The sequence below is a fragment of the Lepidochelys kempii genome, chromosome 8, assembly GCF_965140285.1.
Source record: "Lepidochelys kempii isolate rLepKem1 chromosome 8, rLepKem1.hap1, whole genome shotgun sequence".
Classification (NCBI taxonomy): Eukaryota; Metazoa; Chordata; order Testudines; family Cheloniidae; genus Lepidochelys; species Lepidochelys kempii.
The window spans coordinates 20615890-20636132 of record NC_136387.1 but is presented as its reverse complement, the minus strand read 5'-3'; the positions used below and the strand labels follow the sequence as shown (position 1 = coordinate 20636132).

The window sequence follows — 20243 nt, the reverse complement described above, 5'->3', positions numbered from 1 at the left end:
AGGCCTATACTTAAGGGGCTTAGTTTTATTAGTGGGTATACACGTTTTACACAGCTTTCTAGCATAGAATAGTGATTAATAGCTTGTACAAACTCTTGACAATATGTAACTTTGGGGAAGAAACTCAAAAGGCAGTTAAAAAATTCCACTTTAAATCGGCAGTCTCAGTCAAGCATGTTTGTAAGGAGGTCATGAGTAGACCTTGTATAAAACAATATATTGGGTATTCAATATGCTCTGTATTACTTCTGTGTGTACATTACAAGTCTTTATTAACATCCTCTAAGCTTTCCCTCATTGCTTCTGTAGGGAATCCTCTCAACTTATTCTTCTGAAGGTTTGAGTGGCTTCTGTTATGTTTTTGTGTGGTATGACTTGATTGCCATATGGTATAACTCCTGACCCATTATGCCACATTACCAGATTCCCATGTTTAATAATATGTAATCTTGAAAAGGATTTTTTTTTAATTGCTGGCATTTCAGTTAGTTGCATTGCATTAATTGCTCTTTTGAAAGTTTTTTCTGACCAGCAATCGCTTCCACCTTCTATTAAATACTACTACTCCTACACGTAGCAATAGCATAACTAAGAAATAAAAAAGCCACTTGGCCTATAAAAGCTCACTGGAGCTTCAAGTAAATAATGAAGGTCATTTACTCCAAGCGGGGAACTAAAAGATTAAATCACCATTTTGTCTAATTATACCATACCAGGGTTTTGTGTTGCTTTTTTTTTTTCTAATCGAGCATGGAGCTTTGGCTATGCCAAAGTGTATCCCTGCCTAAATACACCTAGATGGGATGGAGGGAGTGATGAAACAAGCATAGAGCAGGAAGACTTTTCATTCTGTTACACTGAAACTAAAGGTAGAGAGTTAAATTTGACACAGAGGTGCATTTCACTGAAAGGACAAAGAACATACTGTTTTTATTGACCCCTATCATGTATATTTTCTACTTTTGATTCCCCTTTCTTTCCTCCCCTCCCCCTCCCCCATTTCTGTGGGTTTATGAAACACTGACTCATCTGAACCTATGAGAAACTAATAATCTGCGTGCTCCTTCATTATCCATAGTTTAATGGACATCCTAAAAGTGGATAGCCAAACTCTATTGAGCAATGTTGTTTTGAGGTCTTATCCTCCTCACCTAGTCTTTGTGGAGACACATCTTATGTGCAAATGCATCTGCAACCGAAAAGACGAATAATCTAGTAAATAAATGAAATTACAGTTTGGACAGGGGTTGGGGACTGTCTATTTAACTACATTCTCCCTTTCTCAGGAGTTGCCTTACTGCCATGGAGGCAGGAGTGTAGCTAATGTATGGTAAGAGCATTAGGAGCCCAAACGTCAGCAAAGGTCAACTTTGCATGGGATTCCAGGTGGGTTGTCTAGGTTCTCTCGCACACTAGCTAATAGAGGACCAGCTGTTATAAAAACAGAATTCCTCTGTCTTTTCCATTATACAGGTAATAGAACGAGGGGGCACTAGTTTCTAAATTGATATATGTACCATTTCTGGGCATTCTAGGCTCTTCTTTCCTATGATACTGAGAATTGATGCAGCACCGTTCCCTCCTTCCCATCTGGGAGTATTTAGGCTGGGATACACTTTGGTGTAGCCAAAGCTCCATGCTGGATTAGAATATTCAGTAGAATAAGAGGAGGCACTAGCTGGTTCATCTGAGGTCTAGCTGATAAATTGCTTAGACTGGGAACTGCTGATTTAGTAAGATGTCAGGGTGGATTGATTTAACTTTCAATCGTGATATAAATCGGCAAGCAGAAAACATTTAATCTTGATTTGTATTTTACTCAGTTATTTTTCTGAAGAAAGGTTGATACTTATTAGTTGCAGATCAGCATTTTTAATGGTTACTTACCAGTTAAATATAGCCATTACACTAAATTTAATAAATCCTTTGGATAACCAGGAGCATAACTATACGTATGTTAAGTTATACAATTGCTTAAATAAATAAATTTTTTATTCAATGTCTTAATTATTACATTTTGTTATGTTAGAAAACAGTGAATGACACATTTATTATTTACTAGATTAATATTTTATTCATGATTTGTGTCCAGCTGCATTTGGATCGAAATAGGAATTCAACTAAAATGCCCCAAAATGCACAATATTTTTATTAGTTAAATAAAAAACTGCCTAAAATGTGCTAGGTACATAAGAAAGATTTATCAAAACATGTTTTGATATTTCAAACTGATTTAGTAAATAAAGGAAGTATTATCTGTAGTTAGTGAATTGAACTGATTTTCTTATCACTGTGTTCTTCAAGTTTTAGAACTAGTAGATCTCATTCAACTCCAACTCCGTTTCTTGACTTTTAATGAATTAGTCATTGAACTGACATAGTTGAACAAACTGAAATTAAAAAAATATTCTCTCTGAACCTGCAGAAGCTACTACTGGTATCAAATTCTGGGTTAGCACTTCAAATTAAATTTGAAGTAAGTTTATTTTTAAAGTATGGTTAAAATACTTTTTTTGAAGTCACCCTTTTTTATTCACCCTGCAAAGTTTCTCAAGCTCCAAAATGTTCTTGCCAGAAAACCAGGTCTAGAAGGATTTTTACAGACTTTTATACTCCTTTTTTAAATCTCTGAACCCTAATAATACTGGATAGTTACAGGGAAACAAAATGGGATAGGTCACAGAGTGCATTTTAAATCCTAAACAAGAGTGCGAGAGTCTTTCCTTATCCTTAGCATGAATAGTGTGTGCTTTTTGGGATTAGGGTGACAGCTCATCCACTGTTCAGGAAAAATGTACCAGGTGCATATCTGGGTTTTTTTGTTTGTGGACTCTTTGTTTTAGTTGGTTTTTACAATGCAGAATTGATGGTTAAGAGGTCATGTTCTCTGACTTAGACACTGACTTTGTGTGACATTGGGTAAGTCACTTAACTTATCCGTACTTCAGTTTCTGTCTTCATAAAATATTCTTCTACCTCAATATGGTGTTAGGCTAAATATTCTGTCTTTGTAAAATATTCTTCTACCTCAATATGTAAGGCTAAATCACTTAATATTTGCAAAACTCTTTGAGACCCTCTGAGGCAGAGGTTTTCATATGGTGGGGTGTACCCTCCTAGGGGGAAATGGAGAAACGTTTGGGGGGTAAGTGATGACACCAGCCCCGTGTGTCAGGGCTTGGGGAAGGAGCTCCACCTCCACCCCGTGACTCACCTCAGCAGGCCACCCTGTGGGTCAGTGTCAACATCTGCTGCAGCTGAGTCAAATTCTGCTCATGGCAGCCTCCTTACCTGGCACTGGCTCCACCCCCACAGACCATCTTACGTGCTTTTCCCCTACCCTGAAAACCTGGGATGGGAGGGGCAGGTATTGTGTCTATTTCTGTCTGGGTAGTGGGGACAACCAAAAATTGTAACTCAAAAGGGGGCTCAGCTCAAAAAGGTTGAAAACTGCTGATTTGAGGAAAGATGCTTCTCTTGATTATCGCAGGTAGCTGATTGGATGTGGACTCCCTGAATGTAGCAAAGAATGCATTTGGTAGGATTGATCATATTCTTAACTTTCAGTACCCATTTATTTTTCTAGACCAGCAGTTCTCAAACTTCAGCAACCTGAGGACCACCATTTTGATTTAAAATTTGTCATGGATCCCCAAGCCCTCCACTCAGCCCCAGGCCCCACCTCTACTCCACCCCTTCCCCCAAGGTCCAACCTCTGCCCTTGCTCTTCCCTGTCTTTCTGCCTCTTTCCCCTCCCTCCCAGTGCTTCCTGTACACTGCTGAACAGCTGGTCCATGGCATGCAGGAGGCACTGGGAGGGAGGGGGGAGGAGTTGATTAGCGGGGCTAGCAACCCCGGACATGACTCACAGACCCCCTGGAGTACCCTCAGAGACCCCAGTTTGAGAAACCCTGTACTAGTCTGTAAACTGGGGTGGGCAAACTTTTTGGCCTGAGGGCCACATCGAGTTTCCAAAATTGTATGGAGAGCTGGTTAGGGGAGGCTGTGCCTCCCCATCCACCACCCCCTGTCCTCTGACCGCCCCTGGACCCGCCACCCTTGACTCCCACTCCCTTCCCCCGGCCGCCCCATCCAACCCCTCCTCTCATTCCTGTCTGCCCAACCCCCCCTTCTCCCTGTCCCCTGACCACCCCTGAAACCCCTGCCCCATCCAACCCCCCTCTCCTTCCTGACTGGCCCCCCAGGACCCCTGCCCCCATTCAACCCCTCTTTCTCACCCTGTGACTTCCCTGCCCCCTATCCACACCCCTGCCCCTGACTACCACCCCAAACTCCCATGCCCTCTATCCAACCCCCCCCCCTACTCCCTGCCCCCTTCCCGCGCTGCCTGGAGCACCGCTGGCTGAAGGCGCTACAGCTGTGCCGCCCAGAGCACCGAGACAGGCAGCCACGCCACTGCACAGCACAGAGCACCGGGTCAGGCCATGGCTCGGCAGCTGCGCTGCCTGGCAAGAGCTCGCTGCCCAGAACATTGCGACAGCAGCACAGTGAGCTGAGGCTGCAGGGGAGAGGAAACAGCAGGGAAGGAGCCGGGATCTAGCCTACCGGGCTAAGAGCTCAGGGGCCAGGCAGGAGGGATGCAGTCCGCAGGCCGTACCTTGCCCACGTCTGCTTTAAACTGAGGGCACTTGCTTTGATAGCTGCCCCTCTGGAATGACTTGATCTAGGCAGGGTCAAAATCAAACTAGATAATTTTCTCTCTTCTCTTCCCTTCCCAATGGCCCCAATACATCGTTTTGTAAAGCAACTCTTGAAAAGAATGGGTCCAACTAACTAAAAACTAATAACCCATCTGTTTACAGAATGCCCTGAATGTCTAATATCTACCCAGCCATTTCATTATCTGGAGAATCTATGTTTGGTAACTTTTCTGTTTTCCTTGTGTCTTGGGACACTGCTCTAAAGAGGAACGGCTCATTAATCTAAACTTCAGATTTGAAATATCCTTGGAATTACAGTGTGAATTTTGTTATGTATTTTGATGGTCCTGTAAGTCTTTTCAGTTTTGTTTTGTACAGTATAAAGTTCTATTAATTTAGAATGTCCAAAGGTGCCCAAAGAGTCAGAGATGTAGACATGACCCAGTCACTTGTGTAAAATTATAGTATTAAGCAAGGTAGGGTTTGGTTTATAGCAGTGTCAGCCTGCTTAGTACCCTGAAAAACACATCATTAAAAATCCTTTTAACTTTTTTGTTAAAGATATAGAAAAGAAGGAAAAACAGTTAAAGCATTTCATATGAAAGCCTTATTTAATACTTTACATTTTAAAACAAATGTTATTAAACAGTAGGAAAAGGTGTACATGAAATACCTTCAGAAATGGAAGAGATTCCATCACTGGTCTGTCAAGCAACGTCTCTCACCTGTTCATTTTTCCCTCCCTCCTGTCCTTGACTATCTGTTGGAATTAAAGTCAGGATTATCTTTAAATTCTGTTAGGGTTAATTTGGTGACTATGACAGGCTTTCATTCCTCAGATGAGGGATTATCCGTGTTGGCTGATCCCACAACAGTAGGATTCATGAAGGGGTTGAGAAGACTTTTTCTTTAGAGAACCCATTCCTATATGGGATTCAAATTTAGTACTTAAATGTCTTATGAAACACCCCTTCGAATCGCTCGCCAATTGTTGTTCCCTTCTTTACCTGTCTATGAAGGCTGCTTTCTTGGTGGCTATCACTTCTGCCTGAAGAGTTGGAGAAATGCAGACTTTAATTGCAGACACTCCCTTTATAGTGGTTTTCAGGGACAAAATTTCATTACATTCGCATCTTAAGTTTCTTTCTAAGGTGTTGGCTGAGTTTCACATCAACCAAGTCCTCCATCTCCCAAGTTTCCGCACCCCCCCTCCAAAGCTACATCAGACCAGGGAGGATGCTTCCTTCTGTACCTGGATATGAGGAGGGCATTAACCTTCTGTTTGGGCAGAACCAGATCATTTAAAGCATCTCCCAGGCTGTTTGTCTCATTTGGTGACAGGCCCAAAGGGTCCACAGTCTCCTCCCAGAGACTCTCAAGGAGGATTTCTGAGTAATGTTACTTCTTGTTATGAATTTGCCCATATACACCCTTCTCCTAAAGTGTGAGCCCATTCTGAAAGATCTCTATGTACCTTGGTGGCGTTACTTAGACTCCTAGAACGGTAGTGCTGGAAGGGACTTTGAGAAGTCATCAAGACCAGCCTCCTGTGCTGAGGCAGGACCAAGTAAACCTGGACCATCCTTGACCAGTATTTATCCAGTCTGTTTTTAAAAACTTCCAGAGATGGGGATTCCACAGCCTCCCTTGGAAGCCTATTCCAGAGCTTAAATGCCCTTATGGTTAGAACGTATTTTCAAATATCTAACCTAAATCTCCCTTGCTGCAGATTAAGCCCATTACTACTTGTCCTACCTTCAGTGGATCACAATCCTCTTTATAACAGCCCTTAACATATTTGAAGACTGTTAACAGATTCTCTTCTCCCCCCCCTCCCCCTTTCTTTTCTCAGGACTAAACATGCCCAGTTTTTTCAACCTTTTCTCATAGGTCAGGTTTTCTCAACCTTTTTATCTTGTTGCTCTCCTCTGGACTCTCTCCAGTTGTCCACATATTTCCTAAAGTGTGATGCCCAGAATTGGACATAGTCCTCCAGCTGAGGCCTCACCGGTGCTGAGTAAAGTGGGACAGTTATCTCCAGTGTCTTACATACAACGCTCCTGTTAGTATACTCCATAGTGATATTAGCCTTTTTCACAACTTTTTCACATTGCTGGATTTAGGGCAAGTGGCCTTAAACACATTCCCAAGGCTTGGACCTTGATACATACTTTTTCCAAGCATTATGCAATGCTTCATTCTTCTAGATCAGATGCTGCCCTTGGGATTGCAATCTTTTCTTCAGTGTTGGACTCCGCTCCAAAGCTCCCTCCTCTAATGAGGATACTGCTCAGAAGTCGCCTGAAATAGAATATCCATAGGGATACTATTTGAAGAAGGTGAGGTCACTCACCTTGTGCAGGAATTGGAGTTCTTTGAGATGTGTCCCCCCTATGGGTGCTCCACTATCCACTCTCCTCTTCCTCAGCTTGAGAGTTTCCTATATGGGACTTTGTGGTGAAGAAAGAACTGGGAGTGATTTGCCTGTGCAGTCCTAAATATCTTCAGTGTGGGGCAGAAAGATGTGTAGGGTGCATGTGTGGATCAAACAGACATTGCTTCCAAAAGTCTCCAACCAGAGTTACATGGGATGCATGTGCTCTTGAAGTGGAGCACTTGAACTCCAGTTCCTGCACAAGGTGAGTAACCTCTCCTTTTGAGGCAATAGGGTTTTGACAGCAATGCTTTCACGGTGTTATAATACACTGAATGCCATTATAGTTGGCTTTAGAAGGGAACAAACTTACCAAATCATCATGGGAGTTTACCAACCCAGGCATAAAATCTATATTCTTACATTTATTATGGCAACCATGGTGGAAAAAACCCTGATATTTAATTCACATCATCCTGTCTTCCAAAACGGAAAATAAGCATTAACTAACAAATAGAATCCCAATGCTTACCTACTCTCTTGGTGCATGAGAAAATTGAAGTGAGATTCTCTATCTGTGCAATAAAACCACTAACATGTTTACTTATTACTTCACATCATTCCATGTCCTGTTCCCAATTATCCATTTTTGTCTCTGCAATTTGTTTTTAAATAACATTCAATATTTTACTTTTAAAAAATTGTCCTACATAAAACTGATGTGAAGAACTAAGTGGACAGAGAATAAAAGAGAGCTCTAAAATAATCCTATACCAGTGCTATAAAGTTGCAAAATGAAAACTGTCTATTCTGTAACCTGTTGGTATAGATATTAAAAACTGAGGTATACAAACGTATTTTTAAATATTTCATACAAACTGCATCCTAATTTAACTCTAAAGTGTCTTATCTTTGTAATTTGATTATTTATCTCTTCTCTTTTGTTATTAAAGAGGTGCAGACAAGGGATCAAAGTGAATGGATCTTGGCTCAAGTTGTTTAGATGAGAGGTGGGGCTGGGGGCAGGTAGTGCTGAACAGACGGCCTCCTATACTGGAACTCTTTCTCTTCCATTGGTCTGACAAAGCTGGCTATCATGACTTTCGGGGCATGCTACAAGGGTGATCTTTTTTTCCCCAAGCTTTTGATGGTGTCAAAGTTTTGTTCTGGACTGACTTGATGGATTAGGATCTTGCTCTTTGTCCAACTTGCCCTTTAGGATGCTTTTTTGTTTTGTTTAAAATTCTACGTTGCTGGGTAGACTCATTTAAGAAATGAGGGGGAACTAGAATGTTTTTGCTGAGAATTGAAGGAGAAAGTAATGAAGGAGGTGCAAGAAGGCTATCCAACACTACAAGAATTGCAGAGATGGCAGCTCTCACATTGTGTGGTGGTGAGATTGTGGGGGAAGAGGAGAGCTGGATCATCCGTGGTATCGGAGCATAGAGAGGTTTTGGATGCAGTGGGGACTTTCCCCAATTCAGAAATCATTGTCCTATCACAGTTGCAGCTGCATCAATGGCTATACATCTATTGCTGGATTTATGGCAAATGCCCAAGTTGCATACAAGGTGAAAAACATGGTTCATTAGATAGTGTGGAGCAAGTCCATTGAGGCCTTTAACTAAGTCTTCTCACTTGTATTTTCTTGAATGCTTGGTTTGGTACCTGTAGACACATTAGAATATTTCCAACCTTGAGTTTATAAGCTGACTAATGCAATTTATTCCTCTAGGATATGAAAATGATTCAGTGGAAGACTTAAAAGAAAGTACTGCAGTATCTTGCCGAAAAAGAGGCAAACGAAGATACTTTTGGGAGTATAGTGAGCAACTGACACCATCACAACAAGAAAGAATGCTAAGGCCATCAGAGTGGAGTCGAGATACGTTACCAAGTAACATGTATCAGAAGAATGGGCTCCATCATGGTAAGAGTTGTTCTCCAGTAACCAGTTAGTGTCTTTGATGCTGTCATCTTCACATAACGCTGCTGTCTCTGACTTCATGTAAGGGAGCTCTTGTTTTGCTACATGAGGAGGAATCACTGAAACAGTGTAATTTTTATTTAACTGTTTGGAATCTGTAGTGCATCCAGGTAAGAGGCAGTGCATATACATTAGTAACCTTCAATATACTTTCCCTCCAGAGGAAAATGGGTGAATTGAGAATTGTAACTTCTGAAGTCTCTCAGTGAAAATACTGAATGTTCTAAAATCTCTGTGCAATACTGCTAATGTCACAAATTAGTAACAAACCTGATCTTTGCCCCTCAATACTGGGAGGCAGATCTAGTGTTGCTTGCAGTAGAGTTGACCAATATATGGTACTCAGATGCACTTTCATTCAAGTGTCAACTAAAGAATAGTCAACAAGGTAGAGGTCTGTCTTGCCTGGTTCCTCTTCACACACTCTTTCCACCCTTGTGTACTTGGCAGGGTTTTGGAATAATACCTATGAATACTTAAGTATCTTTTTGAATTTCTTTATTACACCCCCTTAGAACCTTAAAGTAATATTCTGTCTCTTTCCATTTGGTGAACATATATCATATTTCCATCCTGTGACTTTTTTTTTTTTTTTTTACAAGCCAACTTTCCTGTATTTTGGACATTATTGATGCTGTCAAGGACAAACAGTTTTGAGAATAGAGTTTGTTCTTCTGTCTTGTGCCCTCTGCTGGTAGGCAGTTCCCCACCTGGTCATAATTCTGAAGGGACTTGGACATTAATGAAATAAACAAACTTCCTTAATTGTATTGTTAACATCCTCTTGCGCTACTCAAATTGAAAACTTCCTCTGTCATTTTTAATACTGATAGTTTTCAAAGCCTTTGTTTATAAAAAGTAATGTTACTTGCTGTTCTGTTTGGGATGGAAATTTTTTGAATTCAGTTAATGCATTTCTGTTTATTTAAATGTGCAATATGTGATATTTTTATCACTAACAAATATAATTATATATACAGTGTATATACTCGTTCATAAGCCAATTTTTTTCGTAAAAAAGGGAAGCATCAGAGAAGGGGGTCGGCTTATGAACGGGTATAGAGAAGGAGAGGTGGGACACAGCCCCTCCCTGCAACAGAGGGAGCAAGGAGAGGCAGTAGAGTCAGAAGGGATGCAGCAGGGCCAGAACCTCTCCACTTCTCGCCACACTGCTCTCCCTCCAGCTTCCAAAGCAGCTACAGCTCTGGGGCTGGCAGGCTTCAGCCACACCGCTCGGCCCCACCCACCAGAGCAGGCTGTGGCCATGCTGCCCGGTCTGGCCCGTTGAAGCAGGCTGCGGCCACGCTGCCTAGCCTGCCGGAGCAGCTCTAGCCAGGCCAGAGACCTCCTCCTCAGCCCTCGCCAGATAAGGTGGGAAGGGATGGAATGGGGAGAGTGTGGGGGTCCCGGGCTAGGGGTAGGGTCATGTGAGGGGTGATCATAGGGATTACTCCCCTGACCCTGAGCTTCTTCTCCCCCCCCCCAAAAAAAATTTTCCCCACCAGTTGCTGTCCCGGCCTGTCAGGGTAAGCAGCTAATGTGCCGGGACACTTTGTTTACTTCGGTTTACCTCTGTGCGTGAGGACGCTTGAGGTAAAGAAACCATCTCAGCCCGCCAACGGCTTATCCTGATGGCCTGGGAGCCAAAGTTTGCCGACCCCAGAATTATAGGGTCGGCTTATGAATGGGTCTTAAAAAATTTTTCCGTTTTTACTTATCCATCTTGTGGGGGAGGGGTCAGTTTATAAATGAACCGTTTTATGATTGGGTATATACGGTATATTCCAGATTGGGATTTGCACTTCTGTTCACTTTTATCAGAAAGTCTTCAATACTTTCTTCAGAGGCATGATTTGGAGGGTTGTTTTGCAAGACCTCTGTACATAGAACTGCCCTTTAACTCAATCAATTCTGTATGCAGAAGGCTTGTAGAATTGAGCACTTTGTTAAATTCTGCAACTTTTGGATGGTAATGTATGTGAAAGGCCAGCTGGTGCCTCATGGCAAGCCATTTTAGTTATCAGTTCAGCTGGGAAATGTCTATGGGGAAAGTGTTTGCCAGTATCTTTGTTGTTTTAAGTAAAATAGTATCTTTCCTGTTTTAAATAATCTTCAGAAGGGAAATGTGCAGCAGAAACAGATACTCCTAAGGAATAAAGATCCTGATTTTTCATGCACTTATCCTTAGTAAAACCAAACTGACTAAGAGACACACAGGAGATATGTGAATTGCATAAGTTTTTAATACTCATTAGTATCTATAAAGAGATCTTCCTCAAAGATATCCACAAGGATTTGGCTAGTCTGTACATTGGTTATGCTTAGATCAGGGGCTCTCAAACAGAGGGTCGGGATCCCTCAGGGGATCACAAGGCTATTACATGGGGGGTCGTGAGCTGTCAGCCTCCACCCCAAACCCTGTTTTGCCTCCAGCATTTATAATGGTGTTAAATATATTAAAACTTGTTTTTAATTTATAGGGGGGGGGTCGCACTCAGAGGCTTGCTATGTGAAAGGGGTCACCAGTAAAAAAGTTTAAGAACCACTGGCTTAGATCAACCACTGGTCTTTTATTGTGATACCAACCCTTTACTCTCACTTCATGAAGAAAAGAAGATAACAGAGTAACGGATTGTTTTATTTCTTGGTGTGAATTTGATGATCATGCAAGTGAGATTAATGGAATGAGCTACAGTGGGAAGGTGTTATGAAATCTTGCTGTTTTGCCTCATCCCTGACTTGTAGCATCCACAGTTCAGGGAGCATCCTGGATCCCACCCATCGCTGCTCATGCATCTCAGTCCTAACCAATCAGTCATGCTTTTCTGGTTCTGGATGGATCGTCAATAGTGCCAAATTGTGTGGTGGTCCTGTTTTACATTGCAAAAGGTCACAGGAACTGACAGGTTGCACCCAGGTCTCCAGTGTTGAAAAAATAAGCCCAACCTACTCCCCAGATGCAGTTTAAGAATGTTTTTCAGATGTATATCTCTGTATTCTAACACCCCTCAACCCTGTTGTCTGTGTATTCAAATAGGAAAATATGCAGTAAAGAAGTCACGGAGGACTGATGTGGAAGACCTGACTCCTAACCCCAAAAAACTTCTCCAGATTGGCAATGAACTAAGGAAACTGAATAAGGTGATTAGTGACCTGACACCAGTCAGTGAACTTCCCTTAACTGCCAGACCGAGGTCAAGAAAAGAAAAGAACAAACTAGCTTCCAGGTAAACTTTAAATGGCTTTTACCTGTGTGAATTAATCCTATTTGGGATTATTCTAGACATGTGCTTTACAAATGAGACCTCTTTGAATTTCTTACTTAGAGAGAGGCTGCATCATCCTTGACAAGCATTGTAAGGTTAGTATTGCTTTAATCAAAAAAAAAAAAAATCCCCCAAACAACCAGGGCATCTGATTCACATTGAAAAATGCAAACTAGATTGTACTTTCTTCCCATTGGAAGCAGGCCTCGCTGATAGATTTTGGCACAGACCCTGAAAGCCACCCTGTTAAGTTAACAAACAGGAATCTGAGATTCTACAGGCACTGCTGCCATATTGCATTTTTGTGTGTATGAGTGATACCAAATACAAGCAGTGGTTGTAAAGACGATGTGGGAGCAGATAATAAGCCACAATCTCTAGCAGCACGGATGGAAGTTAACGATAATGAATGTTCTATAGTGATTAGAGGTATATTGACTCTCTCTCCTTTACAGGGCTTGCAGACTAAAGAAGAAAGCCCAGTATGAAGCCAATAAAGTGAAGCTATGGGGTCTCAACACAGAATATGGTAATTAACTTTTTTTCACTTACACAGTTTTTCCTTTGTCTTACTACAAACAGTTGTATGTTTTGTATTTTCACGTCACCAGAGTCCTACTTTGGACAATTTTTTATGCAGAAAAGGGTGTTGGTATTTAACTTGTAAGTAGTGCGTAAAGATAACTTGATTTGCTTTTGATTAGTTATTTGTGTTGTGCTATTTTAGGACCCATTGCCATAAAGTGCAGTACATAAACATAGGGAAACACAGTTCCTGCCCAAGAGAGATTACTGTGTGATCCAGTGTTGTCTTTTTCTGTAGATAATTTGTTGTTTGTGATCAACTCTATCAAACAAGAAATTGTTAATCGAGTGCAGAGTCCTAAAGATGACAGAGGACCCAACATGGAACAGAAGCTTGATGTACTTATTAAAGATACTCTTGGTAAGGAATCAACTTAATCAACCACATACTCGAAAACTGATATGTAACAAGTGTTGAGTCCCTTCAGCCTAATATTTCTATAGGAGCAGCTGCCCAATTATCACCGAGCTTTAGCCGTTCTGCTTGGTTACTGACCAACAGCAGGACTTCTGAGTGTTTTGTATTCATTCAAATATGCACATATGTGGGAATAAAAGAGATCTTAAAGTACATCCCTAACTTTCCTTTCCAGGACTACCTGTAGCTGGTCAAACATCAGAATTTGTGAACCAAGTTTTAGAGAAAACTGCAGAAGGAGACCCCACTGGTGGCCTTGTAGGGCTGCGAATACCAACGTCAAAAGTTTAACAGACATCATTTCACCTAATTTCATTGGTCAGAGCTCTACCTGTGTTAAGTACTCCACTGTAAATTTCATTCTGGTCTGCATGTCAGTTTAGCATTATGTAAACATTTAAAATTAGGTTCCATAGCTGTTTTTTTTTTTTTTTTTTTTAACAACAATGTAATAGGATAAGTAAGCGCACGATATAAAATGCTTAATTAGCATTTTTGGAGCATAAACCAGTATTACATAGTATTAAAGCTGCTTCAGGCACAAATACAGAGATTAGGTGTTTTTAAACCTAGGACCAGATCATATAATTTGCTTTAGAAGCAAAAACACGTTTTGTGCTTGTGAAAATTTTAGCAAAATGCCGAACATTGTGGCAGGTTTATGCTCTGAGTAAAATAAAAATTTAAGAGGAAGCATTCTTTTGTAAACTGTCAAAGTTTAGTGGGTTTTTTTAGAATTACTGCTTTTTTTTCTTCTAAAAAATAAAACCAGTAAGCTTTCTTTGCACCCATTAACTTGTACATAGTGCACACGGCATTAGAGCTAGTGTGCCATATAAGACTTTAATTTTCTGAGCTTAATATTGTATTTAAATGTCTGTGAAAGTAAGAGGAGGAAAAAAAAGTATATTCTTTGTGCCTTGTATTTTGGGGGAGAGCTATAAATATAAGATAGTAAAGTTTTTGTACGATGAAAACCCTGAGGAAAACACAAGATGTATAGATGGTAAGATTATGGGGTTTCATGTATTTGTTCCAGCTCTTACAAATTTTTGAATGTATATAAGAATATGTTGAAAATGTAGATATATGCCACAGAGTCTATGTATTGTATAAAAGATGGCTCTAGAAAATTCAATTTCGGTACTTGGCCGGAAGAAAACAAATACTTGCACATTAATGCGATTGTTTATTTTTGTACCAAAGACAAATGCAACTGATATGGCAAACTGCCAGTCTAAGTAAAGTTTTGCACAGCTTACATGATACTGTACTGAATGTAAAAAAACAAAAAAACAAAAAAGAAAAAAAAAATTAAAGGTCAGGGTTAGGGATCTTACTGAACTGTGAATTTTTTTTTTTTTGTTTGGGTCCAATTATCTACAGAAGGAGCATTCATACATAATATTATTTTGCTGTTCTTCTAGTTCGCTTCCATAGTAGATAAGTTGATGACCATCTCAAAGTCTCAATCTTTTTTTTTCTCTGCATTTGCTGTAGGAAATGTTTAATATATGTGGATTTTAGTAAGCTATTGGAAAAATAGTTTTCAACTTTGAGAATTTAAAAAAATTATTTAGCTTGTTGTAGGATACTTCCACCAAACAACCAAAATAAAATTATTTTTATTGTAATATGTATATATGTAAAGAGGAAAAAGAGCTACAAATCTAATTCCTTAGTTGCCACTTTTCCAGTTGATGTATTATTATGCATGTGATGTTTCAAAGGATCAGCACAGGCTTAAAACAGAAACAAAATTTATAGTTTTCTTTTATATTTTTGTACAGAAATTTCAAAACTAGCTTCTTCAAACTTATATGTGACTTATTCTTAATTCAGTAGTTTCTGTGATTGGGAAATACTAACACACATTAGTTCTTATTTGCTCCTCTGCTCATAAGAGTTTGCTTTGTTAGTGTTTAGAGTACAAATGAAAAGCTTTATCTCTTGACGAGAAAGTCCTTTATGTCAAGGCAAGATCATTCTCTGGTTTCATGGACCCCTTTTTCTTCCCTTTCCTTTTTATTTAAAGATAATGACAAAACACTGTCTACTGAGAATAGAAATACCAAATACTTTAAAATGTAGCTGCTGGAAAAATGCAAAAAAAAAGTCCATGAAGGTTTTCTTTCCACTCCCTTTGGGGAAATCTCTCTCCTTTTATGTAGTTTGGCTAAGTTTGTTTGTACTGTGACTCCTTTTATGTATAGGTAGGGGATTATTTTTATACCTAAACTTTTAGTGTAAGATGGTCTGAATCAAAAGTAGTAAACTAAAGAGTGGAAGATGAAAATGGCAATCCTGCTACATGCTTGTAGTGTGTCCACAACTTATTCTACACCTTGATATTTTGAAAAACTTAAAAGGGTGGAGGGAAGCCAAAATACCACTACTGGACTGTATCACAGAGTTTTTTTCCTTCAAGACTTGTGAAAAAGTACCCAGGACTATCTAGTCAAAATGTAGACAATTCGCTTAAAGGATTTGCAAAACCTGAGCAGGGGACTGTCTTGTTGGTTTGGGGTTTTTTGGGGGTGGGTTTTTGTGTGTGTGGGGTAGATTGTTTTGTTTGCTTTTTTTCATGTGGCGGGAGGAGAAGCAGCACAGGTTTGTAGCTTCAGAACAGAACATAATGGGTCAGATGCATCCCTGTTGTAATTCTACCAATGCCAAGAGTTACACCAGAGATGCATTTGGCCATTGAAATCTTGACAAAGAATGTCTATGTCGTGTAAATTTAAAGTCATGGCTATACTGAGATTTGAAATAATGTTAGTCCTTTCTGGTGTTTAAACATTCACAATGCTAAAAAGGTGCAAACCCTATATCAGAACTGTATAGGCAAGGCAGTATTTCAAAATACGATGACAGTAGTTTTGCGATCAGGTAGGATTTCCATGACAAATTAAACTGACGATAAGGTAGAAAAATGCCCTTTTCTAGCTGCTCAGGAATACTGAGCTAACATCGCTTTATAGCTTTTTATTTTGTCTGAAAACCAGAATATGATTTTGGTCTAGCATTTCAAAAAAGACTTTGAATCTCTTTAGTGGATTCTGTACCCTTGCATTTCAGTGTTTTCTATGTATTATTTTAAGTTAAATAGTTAAAAGCTTTTAAATAGTTGAGCTTTTTAATGTTGACACTTTATTTTGTACCTATTTATATAAGTATGTATATCTTAGAAAAGCACTTTGTTTAAAAAGAAGAAGAAAAAAATTGCGTTTTTATATGATTCCTGCCATTTGCTGCTAACTCTGGGCTGGTCAGAATGCTGCAGCGATACTTGATCTAAATAAAACCTGGCAGTAAAATGTAGAGTAAAGTTAAGACCTTTGCTGGTTTAACTTTATCATAAAGATGACATAGGCAAGCTGTGCAGCTTTACATTTTAACCAGGGGACTCTGTGGCATTTAAACCGTCTAGAAATGGTTGTACTTTAATGCCAGTAACAATCTGCTTCCTCTAGTGTCATTAAAATATATATGTTTAGTGTATTCTTATCACAAACAAATCTTATAAGGGTAAAAATACAAATGTACATGTTCTGTTTTTTGGAAATTGTGGCATGCATTTTTGGATGATCTTTAGAGAATAGTTCTCTAAAGGCTTTCAGCATTCATACATGGTATGTGGAGCTTAATGAAGTCCTTGAATATTTTTGAGTGTAGGCATTGTGAATATTCACTTTAATTCTGTCATCCAAAACCAATTATACATTTTTATTTAATAAAAACTAAAAGCTCACCCTTTTTTCTGATACACTGGATTCTCTAGAATTTGTTTCCATATTAAAGCATGCTGTCAAACTGCTCTTGTTAAGATCTTGTCAGCCTGAATTTGGGTGCCACACTTTTTGAATCAGTATGATGGACTGCGTGTTCTACTGTACCATGTATGATTCTTGTCCGTTCCTATTTCCTTCATGCCAGATTATGATGTGGCTTTATATTGTGCCTTACTTGTACATTTAGAACTAAACGTTTTTATTTTTCATTCCCCTGAACCTGTTAAATCCTTTGACCCTTCTGAAAGCAAAATCAGAACTATGATAAAAGTATCATGAAGGAACTTCAAATGAACCTGATTTCAAATTCTCTTAATAGTCACTTTGTGTTTGTATGGAAGACCAATTTTGAATGGCCTTGGGAGATGGGGGTGCTAGGGCTAAACAAATAAAATAAAAAATATTTTCCACTACATCCCTTCAGCTAATGCTTTCTCTGACTTTCATGAGTTTATCAAAAAAGTTTTCTGACTTATTTTTTGGGGGTCTCTCTCTTAAGTCTCCAGTTAGATGTGGATGTGCTTGATTCTCCTCTCATAGCAGTATAAATCAAAAATAACAACACTGACATCTGTGATATACATTGATGTGAGAATCGGGTCCAGGTGTGCTCAGTTCATCAGCTTGAAGTTTAGTAAGCTCTTTTTTCCAGATTAAAAAAATAGCAGTAAAAAGCAAAATTCTTCCTTTATAAAACGCATGGTGGGCCTTTTAAGTAATCTAAAAAGGACCAGACATATTTCTGAAATACAATTCTGCCAGTTTGGATTTCATTTTTAAAATCTATACCATTATCTGATGTTTGCCTTCATTTAATAAAACTGTTAATTTATTCACAAATGTCAAGAATGGATGTGCTTTTATCTTCCATAAATATTTTTAAAACATATAGATAGGTGAAAAATCTTAGTTTTTTAAAAATATCTACTTTGAAAGGGTTGTATACAGTTGCCTTCAGCAGAAATAGAAAATATAATTTTGTTCCTCAAACTTGTGTAGCAGTCTTCCTGAAATGGTGTTGAGGCATAGCCTATTATGTAATATGAATGTTAGTATCTTTATTTGGCCTTGGGACCTGAATTTCAAGAATGTGTCTAATCATGATTTTTTTATTTTAAAGTTAAAGGTTTCAGTTGGATACCACTAGTTCAGTATGCTACCAGATGAAACCTTGGCTTATTCACAGAGCTGCAGTTCATTTTGTTTACCCTAGGGATCATGCAAAATACATTTCAAATAGTTACTGCTGAAGCGGCTGATTCTTGTTGTAACCATATAAAGGGCATTACCATGTTGAGAAAACACCACTTTTTTTTAATATCCCAGTTTACATTGGAGATATGTCAATGTCCGCATTGCAGAAGTGGCACTCTAGAGTATATTTTTTTCACCGCATCCAAAAACTGAAGGGTACCTTGCTAATGATGTTTGATTTACATTTTACAATAGGCCATGATTTTTAATGGATATAGCATGACCAGGTGCGTGTGCTGAATTTATACCCCTCAGCCTCTTAGACATTCATTAACTTCCACAAAGGCAAATGCTGATTATGCATTTATTAACTGTCTTTCTTTCTATTGAGCAATGGAGCCAAAAATAAAGCCAGATCCATTTAAGACAAATCTCAATTTTATTTTTTAATCTGGACAAAAATCCAAAACTCTTTATTTTAAGCAAGCAATATACTGTATACTGTTGTACTGTATCAGCATTTAAAGATTAAATGGGTTAGGAATACTGGAGAGTTAGATACTTGCATAAGCCAAACTTGGGTGTGTAGAATGGTTAGAGTAGGATTCTCTTGACTTGGACTTTGTAATTACAAATGCATCTTCTATCCCAATACTTCCTTTTTTCCTTTCTCTTCATGACGTTAAAAACCAAAAAAATGTAGTGGTATAAATGTAGCTGCTTTTTGAACCTTTCTTAGAACACTATATTCTACTAACTGCATTTCTGTCTATTTGAACCACCCTTTTCCCCTACCCTTTTTAGAATACTTCATCTGTCTAAAAGATGTCTTGTAGCTCAGTAATTGTGGCTAAAAATGAACTCTAAGGCTGATGGCACATGGTGGATATAGTGAACTGACTGAATGGCAAAAATTAAAATAATTTTTAACAAAACGTGGCAACCTGCTCTGCTTATGCTTGGGGTCATGTTTGTAATGCTGTCCTCAATATTCTGTAGTCAATTTCCAACTGGAGCTCAGAAAAACTTACTAAAAGTCTTGTGTCTCTGTCAGAAAATAATTTTACCTTGTTAAAAGCATGATCTGTTAAGAGTTGCAATGTTTAATGTTGGTTAATAGTTGTGCAGTTTTCTTTTTAAAGAGGCACAATTAAAATATTGATTTTTGTTTACTCTGTCACCCTGGAGCCCTAGCACTTCTATTCAGATACAAACTCATCAATGTATGCAACATCCTTTGTAATTTAAAATAAAAAATTGTGGAGAAAAAACAGTTCTCAAATGTTTGTGCTTCCCATTTGGTGTGTTCTCTCTCCTGCAGTGCATCAGCGGAGGTGTTGCTTCTATAGTTCTCAGGTAAAATTACTGGGGTTTCCCCTGTAGAATGTTGTACTGACATTACAGGAAACTTGAAGCCCTCTTAAAATATCAGAGTTGGAAGGGACCTCAGGAGGTCATCTAGTCCAACCCCCTGCTCAAAGCAGGACCAATCCCCAATTTTTGCCCCGATCCATAAATGGCCCCCTCAAGGATTGAACTCAAAACCCTGGGTTTAACAGGCCAATGCTCAACCCACTGAGCTATCTCCTTTTCTCCTCTTTCTCCCTTTTGCGCCCCCCCCCCCAATAGAATAGGGACAGCACAATCATAAACAGGGTAAGCTTCTCCCATTGCCCCAGTATCATGCTTCAATATTCCTTTTAGAGAGATGATTACTAGATATGAGGATAATTTAATCTCTATCCCCATTCAGTCCTCGGCATAGTAACAGCAACTTGCTGAAAAGGTGCTTGAGTGATGTGGACAGTTCTCCAGTAAAACCTAGACTGAGACCACCAGGTTATTTTACAAAAGCCACAAAACAACTATGATATGGTCTCTGTGGACTTTGGTCTCTGCTGCCCTTTCAAGGTATGTTTAGCAAACTGCACACTTGAGGCTGGGAGGAACCCCTTTGTGCATGCTAG

General features: G+C 39.3%; 1 protein-coding gene across 4 annotated transcripts in view; it reads left to right on the top strand.

Moving 5' to 3' along the window:
• Positions 1-19552, top strand: part of CREBRF (CREB3 regulatory factor) — a 35857-nt gene extending 16305 nt beyond the window's left edge. For 2 of the 4 annotated variants that reach the window (XM_073355791.2, XM_073355792.2), the window contains 5 exons: positions 8771-8965; positions 12060-12249; positions 12744-12817; positions 13112-13234; positions 13467-19552. In XM_073355791.2, coding sequence (XP_073211892.1) covers positions 8771-8965; positions 12060-12249; positions 12744-12817; positions 13112-13234; positions 13467-13582 — 698 coding nt within the window. In that variant the 3' untranslated portion in view covers positions 13583-19552. Of the gene's footprint in view, positions 1-8770; positions 8966-12059; positions 12250-12348; positions 12384-12743; positions 12818-13111; positions 13235-13466 lie in introns of those variants that run through there. The other 2 variants (XM_073355793.2, XM_073355795.2) reach the window with 2 other exon arrangements.
• Positions 19553-20243: the final 691 nt, after the last annotated feature.